Here is an 11,473-nt window from a genome sequence, read left to right as displayed (position 1 = left end):
GAACTTGCGTGGAATTTCAGAAAACATCAATCCTGTATTATTCTCCAGTTCACTCTATCCCGTATCTATGATCAGAGAACAAGACCGAGCAGCCAAATGCTGAAGTCAAGCTTCGCACGGAAGGTGTCAAGGCTGCGGTCGACCAGATCTCTCAGCTTGAGTAGATCAATCCAAGCGTGAGTCACGGCATCCTGCGAGTTCGCACAACTCATGCTAAATCATCTGAATTCCTTCTTGCTTCTTACCCTCGTTCAGCTATCATACCGCTCTTCCTCATATCAACACCTCTCCTCCACCTCCTGATACCGACGGGCCTCCGCGTTCATTCCCGCTGTATCGACCTGGTCCCCCTGCCCCGCCCTTCATCCCCCTAACTCAAGAAACGCTCGCGTCACTACCATCTGAACAATCCGTCTCTCGTCAGTTCAAAAATCGTGTAACGAAAAAAGCCATCGAATCTTTACCTCCTCTTGAAGAAGATGACCTGCGAACATTCTACAAAGAGCTCGTCAAGACGGGTATCAAATACCCTCAACAAGGTAGACTAGCTCTGGAAGATCCATCGAATACTCAGAATACGAGGAGGATACCGATGAGTAAAGACGAGAGAGAATCGATTTTGAAGGGGGTGGAAATCCGTCTGGGAGGTCCTGGTCTTCATGAGGACCATGACGAATCTGGATCTGGCAGTCAAATCGGAAGTGGGGAATTGACTCTTGCGGTGGTGCGAAGAGCGACGAAACATGCTCCGACACATTATAGGGTGTTTGCTCTTCTCGCTTCGATGGTAGTAGGACCCGAGACCGGTCCGAGCGAGACTAGTAAAGGGAAAGGAAGAGCTGCCGACCCTTTGACGATGGGAGGCGGGGCGGACGTTCCTCTGGGATTGGTTAGTAGGAGAGAGTGGGATGCGATATTTGAGGAGTTTGTGAGTCAAGTTTCTTGTCAAACTCACGCAGGGCTGGGTGGACTTATGTGGTTGTTCCACTTTAGATTGAAAAAGGTGATGCGAGAGGAGCGGAATCTCTGTTGGACGTGATGAATGTAAGCTTTGGCAAAGCTCATGACCTCATAGATTGAGTGACAATGGAAGCTGAAACTTTCTCCCAGCTACATGGCACGGCTTTCCAACCGGAGAGGATTACGGACATCATGAAAGTGGATGCTCTCGCAGGTCGAATGGGAGAAGTCGCTAGACTGAGTGTGGAGCTCGGACGAAGTACGTGCTAGAAGCTCTTGTGTCACTTGTTCCATGACTCATATACTATTCTGTGCAGGTGGCCTGCCGGTACAACCGATACATCAGGACCTTCTCATCACCTCCTTATTACGGCAAAACCCTTCCAATCCACAAACCGCCATCTCCCAACTCATCACAGCCGAAACAGCTGGTCAACCGTTTCCTCAATCGTCGTACCATGTCGTGATCTCCCATCTCACGCAACCATCCCCCACGTCGCATCCAAACGCCCACACTCGAGCTCTCGCGTGGGACCTCTTCACACACATGCGATTAGCGGCACATTCCACACCGTCTCGCGAGCTGTACACAGCCATGATCCGAGTCTGTGGCGACGCAAGACAGCCACAACCTGAACGAGCGAGAGATCTGTGGATCGAAATGACGGAAAGTGAGAAAATCGAACCTACACGAGACGAGTATGCGGCCACCATCCGAGCCTTAGGAAGCACCAAGAAGGACTACTTGGAAGCCTTTGATCTCCTGCGGCAGATGTTGGCAAAACACCACGATGCGACTTTTGTTCCCTTCGCGGAAGAAGATGGAGATCAAGTACCCAGGACCTCGGAATACTTACCTACTCTGGACACATTCATTGCATTGCTGGAAGGGACGAAACGAGCCGGTGATCTGAATAGAGCAAGATGGGTGTTGACGGAAGTTGTGAAGCTCGCCAGAAGCGGACAGATGTGGGACACGAACGAATGGAACAAAGGTGCAGATGAGGAATTACTGGCGGGAGTCTTCATGACCTACGCTTCGTGGAAGCCCACAGTCGGTAGAGAATCCCTCAAGGTCAAGAAAGAGGAGGAGTCTAGTGAGATGATAGCATCCGAAGGATCGGAGGTAGAGGGATGGCCAGCAGATCGGAAAGGGGAAAACTGGCTAGACGTCGACGTTATAGAGGAGCTGGTGGAACCGGTAGAATCTCAAGCGGTTGACAGCAGTGCCCCGGAACCCATTGCAAGCGCGGTTCCAATCACACCTCAGAGCGGTGCGGACGCCATTCGAGAAGCCACTGCTCTCTTCCAACGGATATTGCATGATAATCAAGCATCTGCACAAGGGTCAACCGATACCTTCTTGCCCTTCAGAGATGTCCGGCTGACACCTCGACTGATCAATTCATACTTTTCGGTCCATCTTGCTCACGCTTCCTCGCTCGTTACCGCTCGAAAGGAGTACGACTGGGTTTGGGCGTCGGTCTCGGAATTGGCAAAGGCGGTCAAACCGAACGGGTGGACATATCTTCAAATGCTGGAGAAGTGTTCAGCGGGCAATCGCGGGGGAGTAGAATGGTCTGATCGACCTGTCGCCTTTGAATGGGGCTGTCAACTTTGGTCAGAATACACCTCTTGGTCCCAAGTCGTCAAAAAGCAAATCGAGACTATACCGGACGAGTCTGTACGACAACGGCGTAGATGGATAGCAGGACTTGGGGATCGACAAGTCGAACGAATATGGGCGTCCATCATTCGACTTCATGCTCTGAGCGGCTCTTCATCGACCTCCTTATCCTTACTAGAGCAATTCCATACCCAATATCCACCATCGGATATTTTGGAGACTTATTCGCCCTTACCCGAGGTAGGACTGAAGATCAAGATGTCTACACCGGGTACCACACCAGAAGCTCAGGTGCCTCCGTATCTGCTATTCGACGATGTGAGAGCATTGCACCAACGACTGGTCAAGGTGGAAGATGTGGATGGGATCGGGAGATTGAAGTGGATCGTCAGTGGGTACAAGGCAGCCTTGGGGAAGAGGAGGAAATGGAGGATGAAAGGTGTTGGTCAAGGTAGAGAGAGGAGGAAAGTGATTGAGTCGAGCACGAGCACGAGCACGAGCACGAATACGAGCAGAAGAAGCGAAGTGGACAACGAGGGGTATATACTTGGTGAAGTGGAGTAGGGATAAGGTAGACAGGAGACAGACAATGGGGAAGAATATACCCTGCACTTTCGATAATCCATTTCGCAAACCCGCATGCAATCCAAACCACTCTGCGATTAGTTGATCCGCGATATCTGAGTCCTTCAATGAGATCTGATCGTAACAAGATTTCGTGCGCATACAATACATTGACAGGTTCGTGAGGGATACATAAAATGAGTGTAGGATGACAGTGTATGTTTCGATGATATGACTTGCCGATCCAGCGGTAACCCGTTTTGCGTACTTGTGTCTAGAAAAACTGCTAGAATATGGATTTATTCTAATTCCTCTTCACTTTGTCATCACGATCACTCGCATATCCTCTCTCCTCTTCCTCTTCTTCATCTTCGACTGTCGATTCGTCCATTACCGAAATTGAGTCACCTTTCCTCGCAACCCAAGTGTTCTCATGGATCTTCTCCCCTTTGCTCGTCCGTTTCGCACGAGACCACATCCCTACACTTGGATCCGTGATGAATTTCCATGTGACGTATGGCCACGAAGCGTGAGATGGGAGCGGGTCGTAGAATTCTCGAGCTATCGAACGGAGTTGAGGGAGCTTGGTCCATGGTACAGAAGGGAAGTCGTGGTGTTCGTTATGGTATCCGACCTGATGCAAAGTAACGAGTCAGCGGGTCGACACTCGTTTAAAGGGCAGGTCATATCCATGCTGCATTTCAGGCCAACTCACGTTGTAACACAAGATGTTGAGTGGCCCGTAATAACTAGTAGTTTCCTGAGCCAGACTCTTCATCAGGACATCCTCGTTCTTCTCGTCCGCTTCTCTGTCCTGAAGAATAGGTAAAGGTCCCTCCATGAGGTAATGCTCAGCGATGAAATGAGCCGCGCAAGGGTGCAATGAGCCGGCAAAGAAAGAGCTCATGACGAGATAGATCCAAGGTCGGACGCCGAAGAAGTGGATGAGGGTCAAGTCAAACGAGATGACCGCGAGCAGATTGATCGCGTGCCATTTGGTGAAAGTCTGTGCACGGATGAATCCTGGTCGAATGGCGTAGAAGAGGAGTTGGAATGTTCTGCGCCAATTGGACTGGTCAGTACAAGGCAAAAGGAAAGGGCGGAAGGGACAGACAAGACGAAGCATGGGCGGGAAGGACGAGGTGGTCGCACTCACGCAAAAAAAGTCTTCCCCGCCACATTGTTCAATACCAGCGCCTCTACTCGGCTCGGCAGATCCGTATCGATCCCATCCTCGCCCAAGAACTTGTGGTGCTCGATATGGTAGCCCTTGAAAGCCATCGCGTACGGAACACCGATACTGAAGTTGGCGACGATCGCCAGGATCTTGTTCGCCTTGATCGATTTGAATGCGAGGTTATGGGTGATCTCGTGGATGGCCAAGAAGATGTTCTGGTTGCAAGTACCGCCAATGATGTAGGCGGTCAAGATGAAGGGGACAGAGAGGGGATGATGGGTTCGGAGTGCCAAGGCGAGAGTGATCTGGAGAGAGAGGACGGCGATGACGAGTGGGAAGGTGGCAGATGTTGGACCCATGAGCTTTCGTACCTGTTCCAAAGAGATGCACGACGATCAGCATCGAGCACTCTCTGAGCCGCCACATCCTGCTAAGAGACCGGCAGCTGTACTCACCTCAGGATGAGCTTTGAGAATCGCGATCCTTCTAGACCTATGTGGTTCCTCCGTAGTCATCCACAAAAAATCGGGACACGGATCCCCCTCAACCTCATCTTTCACCGTCATCGAGCCCACATCGGTTTTCTCATCTCCGCTCAATTCTTGATCCGAGGGATCACATGAACTGAGGGTGGGCGACGAGGTCGAGGAGAATGTGGTCGTGCTGGATCGGGTGTTGCTCCGACGAGAGACGGGTTTTGTAGTGTACCCGTTGATAACGGTCGGCAGAGGTAGTATGACGGGGGATGACATTCTGGACAATCAGTCGAGTGGTGTTGAAGCGGTGAAGAGTTGGACACTGAAGAAGTAGTGTAGGAGTGTAGATGGTGGGCTGGCGGAACACAAGACGCGATGTGGGATGATCCGGGTATCGGAGCGGCTATTTGTTTTCGTCGACGCTGACGATGTGTTTCGGGGGGTAGTGGACGGGAGGGAGAGGTGCTAGAGCAGGGATGCTCTTGTCAAGCAAGCAAGAAAGAAAGAAAGAAGGAAAGAAAGGGGAGTAGAGCTTGGATGTCAGTGGTAGAGGCTCAGTGGGACGAGTTGTGACAATCTTTTATCTGCGTGTGGGGGAGCAATGTGCGGTGAAAAGAGGCACCACCAGCCAAATGCAGAGAATACGTAATCACACACACACGATCCGACCGATATAACTTGGCACCTCGTCATTTCGACTACTTTTGTCCTTGATCCATAGGCCATAGGGTTCAAGTGGGTTGGACAAGAGCAGTCTTGCGTTGATGATATGTGTATGTACATGAAGAACCACTCCTCAGCTCTTGCCATCGTCCTTCTCTGCGCAACCATCTGACTTTCTTCCTTGCACCTTCCCACCACCCAGAGGACGGTCCAGGGGATGATCGTCACGTGTCTCTTGCTTGGAACTTTCCGTGCTGTGTGTTTCAGGTCCTCACTTGGTTGATTGAACTTCTCTCCTCCTCTTCTCCATCAGTCTCGTCTACACCTCTCTCTCCCCACGATCCTAAGCAGAGGCGTGGTCTGACAACCATGACCTCTCCACCGCCTTTCCTTGCCCAGCACCTTCCTCTGGACAAGGCCACCGCTTCCCGACCGCACATCACGGTGACATGGGCTCAGTCGCTCGACAGCAAGATCGCAGGGGTGGGAGGGAAAAGAGTGATCCTCAGTGGATCGGAGAGCATGCTGATGACTCATTGGTGAGTGTACCAACAGTCAGAATGGTGGAAGACGAGTAGGGACTCGAGACCTCGAAGCAATGAGTACAACGATACTGATCATGATCTGGCGACGGTGCTAGGATGAGGACGATGCACGATGCTATCATGATAGGTATCAACACGCTCATCCTTGACGATCCGAGATTGCAGAGTGAGTCATATCCCGAACCCTTTCTCATGGGGCACTTGGTCGTCCATCGTGCTTCTCGAGACCTTCCCTTTCAGACTTTCTATCCGACAGTAGAATTAACACATCGCTGACTCTCCCCACGCGAACTCGTAGTAAATCTCCTTCCCGCCTCGCCCAACTTGCGACCTCCCCAACCACTGATTCTCGACCCTCATCTCCGTTTCCCCCCCTCCGCGCGACTCTTGACTGAATACCTCACCAAACCTTCTCAACGGTCCATCTCACTCCATCAACCCTGGATCATCTGCTCCGACCAAGTGTCCCATTTCAAAATCCGTGCATTGGAAGGATCGGGAGCCCGAATCATCCCCGTGAAAGTTGACGAGAGCGGCCGGATCCCGCCTAGTAGTCTTCCGACCGTCTTGGGGGAGCTGGGCTTGAGGAGCGTGATGATCGAGGGTGGGTCCAAGGTGTTGAGTCAGTTCCTGTCGTGTAAGGACAAAAGGGAGGATGGAAGTCCGTTGGTCGATAGTGTCGTGGTCACTGTCGCACCGACCTTCATAGGGGATGGTGTAGGTGTGGTCCCAGAGGTGAGTCATCTCATCCACGTCATGGAAAGCCGAGACGGTTGCGATATTGATTGGATTGGGATCGGCGATACACAGGGCGAAGACAAAGGTCTACCGCCGTTGCGTACTCTGCACACCGAGACTATGGGCAAAGACGCAGTGATGGTTTGCGCCATCGACATCTAGATTTGACTTGTGTCTGGCTCTATCACTAGTACTGGCGTCATGTCCTAGGGAACGAGCTGACCAGCGCGGCGGAGAGGGGGAAACCCTGGGATACTAGGTGTATACGGATATTGGGATTACTTTCCACATCTTTGCATTGTGCATAGTCGTAGTCTACCGCGAGTCATGGGCGGTAGCTGTTCTCTTTACCCTTGATGATAGCATTTGTATAGATCAAGCATGCGTGAAAGCATACCGTCACAAGTATGACGCACGATTGAGTCAAGAATGACAACAACAGACTAGCCTGGCGGTATTGGCTATCACAGTGTCCATACTCGATACAGAGCTGTACAACATCTACTAAATCTATTACTATGATATTAAGATATGATATATGGTATGAGATGGTACAATGATTCGCAAGAGATTAATGTCGACGCCAGAATTACGAAGTGATAGTCCTGATTCTGATCTGAGTAGGTTGCCTCAACATACTCTTCCTAGGTTGAACCACCTTCTTCTGCGTTGGCTCCTGCACCTCTTCCTCCCGCTGACCATCATGATCATGCCAATCTCCGCCCAGATCCTCTGGCATCTGCTCATCCATCAATCTCTCTTCCTTCGCCTCATGACTCGACCAGATATCCGGAGACGGTGCTCGCTCTACTCCTTCGGCTTTCGGCGTCTTCTCACCGCTCTCGCCTCTCGCTCCCATTGTAGGCCTCCGTCTCACTGACGAGCCATGTTCGATCTCATCGTCGCTTCGCGCGAGAAGTGATGACCGTGATCCAAGCGAGAAGGTCGAGATCGTGCCTGCCCTTCTAGAACCCACAGAACCATTCGATGATCCTGCACGCGAGAACTCGCCATCAAAATACTGATCATCCATCAGAACCTCGGGTTCACCCCACCCCTCCACCTCTCTCTCGGGCGGTGGCAAAGTCGTTGAATCCCTGAGTCTTGTCGGCGTTCTTAGAGGAGAAGATGCTCCTGAAAATGGGAACCCGTCCTTGGACGCCTTGCGACCTGTAGGGCTGTTTGGGAAGAGTCCTCTGCTAGGCGAAGCAGGGGGCGATGACTGGCCCCATGGGAAATCACCAGGTACGCTTGATGAGGTGCTCGACACAGAGTTGTTTCGTATCATAGCTACAGCGACTTGGGGCGTGAGGTTCTCGAGGTTCATACTAGCCGCTGGAGTGAGTGGTCCCATATCGAGTTCGATGGTGGAAGCCCCCGATAACGTGGAAAGCTGGGAAAGCCGATAGTTGAATGATTTACTGGCACCAGTTTTGATGCTATGTGAGGAAGAGGCGTAGCTTGTGGAGGAAAATCGTTTGTGTGTAGGAGTTGAATCGAGGCGAGTTTCTACATCGAGACCGTACGTGGAACTTGGACTTCTCGATGCAGCTTTACGTTGAGAAACACTTCGAACGGCTGCGACCCACTCTTCTTCTTCGGATTCACTTCCACTCCATCCCCTTCCGCTCGTAAGCCCCATACCTGTTTTGAGAGACTCCGTATTCACCGAATTCGCGCTTGTTGTGCGAGACTGAGTTGGTCGAGCGGCCGGAGAGGACTGCGAGACGAGGCGAGAATGGGGGGTGATGATTTTGGACCGAAGAGCGGCAGTGATGAGCGGCGTGCTGAGATCTACACGAGCGAAGAGATCATGTCAGCCTAGATTACGCGAGAAGTGAACAGAGAGATATTTGCTTACCGATATCGCTCTCCTCTGTCTCGAGTTCCGCATCGATGGCCAGCCGCCTTGGACGCCTGGCCTTAGGAAGTGAGGTCAAGAGCTGGTGCATTTCGGGACTAGCGGGCCGAGATCCCGGATCGAAGTCGTTTTCCTTGGCATGACCCTCGTTGAGGTCATCTGTGAAAGATCCCGAGAAGCCCATTTCAGGGGTTTGAACACTTAGTACCGGAGGCTGTCCAGCGGAAGGTGAGTTGAGCGACAGCTCTCTGTCTACCTTGTGAGTCTTCTGGTCCTGCTCTCCTCCCGAATCCGACACCTCTTCAACAGGCATGAGCACTTCGTCATCTTCTTCGGCCGGAGTTGCTTCCTTGTCGATAATTACCACCCCATCCACTTCCACCACAACCGCCCTCTCAGCAGTTTCGACTGCTTCTAGCACCGATTTTGTAAGTCCGGTTCTCAGCACTGGTCCTGGTGTTATCTTCACCTCGCTCCCCCTCTCTCTATCTGGTGGAACCGGGAACGCCATGATGGCACTGAGACCCGAGTCCGTACGTAAATGACCCCTTACTACGTCCATTGTGGTAGGCTCGTGGATAGATGAAGGAGGGAGGTCGATGCTGGGTATTCGGCCGTTGTCAGATTCTTCGAATGACTCCGGTTCCTGCCGTATCTCCGCAATGATAGATTCCGTTCCTAAGCTCGACTTTCTGCTTTCTCTCAACTGGGTCTCCAGCATCTTGGCTCCACTTCTAGGACTAAGCCCTAAATCGGAATCATTCCAAGCCTCTCTGTTCATGGTAGGCGGCATGTTCGCCGAGACAACATATGCTGCCAGCGAGCTTCTTCGTCTGGGCAAAAGAGCTGCGTATGGCGAGGGGTATGACTTAGGCGGGATCTGGATCGATAAACTCGAGCTGGTTGAGTCGCCCCGCTTACCGATGTGACGCTCGTAATCGTTGTCAAGAGAGGAGTCATCAGTCATATAGGAAGGGGCGTAGTAAATCGAACCATCCGATCCGGCCACTCGGGCTTCGAGGGATGGCAGATGTGTGACGGAGTCGAGTGAAGGGCGGTTGAGAGTGTTTTTGAGTGTGGGGGAAGTCACTGAACCGGGAGACGAAGTGCCAAGCGATGGCGACCATTCGGAAGAAGCGCTCGTTTCGATACTGAGACGGGAGAGAGCTGGTGGGATTTTGGGATAGGGGAGAATTTGGGGTTTGAATGCTTCCTCAATCTCCTCCTCTTCTTCATGAGAGCTTGGATATGCCATCTCCGACACGATGGAACTCGATCGCCATGCCCAAGGATCCGATGCAATCGATGAAGCTATAGACGACCGTTTGCTTAGTGATCCGCTAGCTGAGACAAGGTCGGAGCGAAGGCCGTCGATTGATGACTCTCTCCTCAAAGCTCGCAGTGACGTGGGCCGAGATATGTTTGGCATCGTCAGATTCGGTTGCGGGGAGGTCGGTAGCGGTTGGTCTGAGAATCGAACTCGACTACTACGTCTTCGTACATGTGGAGTAATGGTGCTGCTGCCGCTTCCGTTCTCATATGAACCAGACGTGACGGGAGGTCCGAAATCCGTGTTCAACGACATGGGATTGGGAGCCGGCGGCAGCGGGCCAGACGGGGCCGGAGAAGGCAGTATGGAAGGCGCGGTCAAGGTGGGCGAGTCGGGCTGAACAGAAGTCGGAATAGGTCGACGGAGGATCGATTTAGAGGCTGAAACAGACCGAGATGAACTGGACCGCGAGCGGGTCGACGATGAAGCCTAGTGCATCGTGTCAGCTGCCAGACGACTACTAGATTGGGGAGAGAGCTCACGAATGCCATGTCACTGTCCGCTTCGCTCCCGTCAAGGGAAAGCGCGTATGACTTTTTCCGACTCTGCTTTCTTTTCAACCTTTTGGCTTCTGCTTCTTCACTCTCCGCTTCTATAAGAGCGATTTTTGCCATTTGCATCTTCTCTCGAGCGGAGAGGCAGAAGAGCTCATCTTGTGGTTGAGCGAACATCTTGTTAGGAGATGCTACGTATGTGACTTGACGACAAAAGATCGGGGAGGAGTTTGCGTTTCAAGGGATGTCCGCAGGCTATAGGACACGGTCCTCGCGATCGATCTGTGGGAAGTATGACGACAAGTGGCTGTTCGAGTGTATGAGTGCACGTCTTGACTAATACACATCGTTTCAGAAATTCTGAGACTCACCTGTTGTCGAAATAGCTGTGCAGCAATCGAAAGGGGACTGGCAAAGTCGAGTATCCGATTACACGGAATCACAGAATACACAGGCCGCCGCTTCTGATGCAGGTATGCCGTGAGGACGACGCCAAAAAGATACTACCAAAGGGAAAGGTGATCTGAGCGATATTCGCCAAGGCGTTTCAATGATGAGCTAACGGTTTTGGATAGGACAAGGCGGACCAGCCGTACAAGAAAGTGGGGCAAGCGAGAACGCAAATGCCGGGATGGTACAGGTAATGAGCGAATCGATTCGATCTGTATTGTAAGGACTGCCTTTGATATTATCAGCACCCTATCATCTATCTTTCATAGCAGCACATGGTATCTCTTCTCATCACTCCCTTCCATGTCCATGTTGGCTGTGCGGCAGAAACAGCAGACAAAAGGAAGGAAACGCAGAGATTGATGATTGAAACAAAAAAGGTAACGGAACGACCGAATAACCCGGCGTGGCTTTCCGATCGTGAGAGATCCCTGATCTAATCGCTCGGAAGCATAAGGGGGATGCTGAGGAGTACTGTGGATGATGGACGATGAAGAGACGGTGGAGACGCAACGAAGTGGGACGGGTGGTGGGAGAGTGGAACGACCAGCCCTAGAAGAGGAACGGCGTATGTGTGTGTCTGCTCTA

The 11,473-nt window shown here is 51.9% G+C and overlaps 4 protein-coding genes across 4 annotated transcripts; 2 read left to right on the top strand and 2 right to left on the bottom strand.

Annotated features, from left to right (window-relative positions):
• Nucleotides 1-96: 96 nt before the first annotated feature.
• IAR55_004392 (uncharacterized protein) lies at nucleotides 97-3,151 on the top strand (the record flags this gene model as incomplete). Its single annotated transcript, XM_066947491.1, has 5 exons — nucleotides 97-176; nucleotides 256-928; nucleotides 994-1,044; nucleotides 1,111-1,219; nucleotides 1,278-3,151. The coding sequence occupies 5 exons, from the start codon at nucleotides 97-99 to the stop codon at nucleotides 3,149-3,151; spliced, it is 2,787 nt and encodes a 928-aa protein (XP_066801905.1).
• A 304-nt stretch (nucleotides 3,152-3,455) lies between these two features.
• On the bottom strand, nucleotides 3,456-5,080 carry IAR55_004391 (uncharacterized protein; the record flags this gene model as incomplete). The annotated part of the gene is made up of 4 exons (XM_066947490.1): nucleotides 3,456-3,785; nucleotides 3,867-4,209; nucleotides 4,308-4,699; nucleotides 4,784-5,080. 4 exons carry the CDS (start codon nucleotides 5,078-5,080, stop codon nucleotides 3,456-3,458), a joined length of 1,362 nt encoding a protein of 453 aa, XP_066801904.1.
• Nucleotides 5,081-5,836: 756 nt separating this feature from the next.
• IAR55_004390 (uncharacterized protein) lies at nucleotides 5,837-6,912 on the top strand (the record flags this gene model as incomplete). The annotated part of the gene is made up of 4 exons (XM_066947489.1): nucleotides 5,837-6,006; nucleotides 6,108-6,178; nucleotides 6,311-6,747; nucleotides 6,823-6,912. The coding sequence occupies 4 exons, from the start codon at nucleotides 5,837-5,839 to the stop codon at nucleotides 6,910-6,912; spliced, it is 768 nt and encodes a 255-aa protein (XP_066801903.1).
• A 427-nt stretch (nucleotides 6,913-7,339) lies between these two features.
• Nucleotides 7,340-10,612, bottom strand: IAR55_004389 (uncharacterized protein; the record flags this gene model as incomplete). Its single annotated transcript, XM_066947488.1, has 3 exons — nucleotides 7,340-8,544; nucleotides 8,612-10,370; nucleotides 10,424-10,612. 3 exons carry the CDS (start codon nucleotides 10,610-10,612, stop codon nucleotides 7,340-7,342), a joined length of 3,153 nt encoding a protein of 1,050 aa, XP_066801902.1.
• Between the last annotated feature and the right edge of the window lie 861 nt (nucleotides 10,613-11,473).

Source organism: Kwoniella newhampshirensis, chromosome 8, assembly GCF_039105145.1.
Source record: "Kwoniella newhampshirensis strain CBS 13917 chromosome 8, whole genome shotgun sequence".
Taxonomy (NCBI): domain Eukaryota; kingdom Fungi; phylum Basidiomycota; class Tremellomycetes; order Tremellales; family Cryptococcaceae; genus Kwoniella; species Kwoniella newhampshirensis.
The sequence above is the reverse complement of the archived record's forward strand: the minus strand, read 5'-3'. Positions and strand labels throughout refer to the sequence as shown.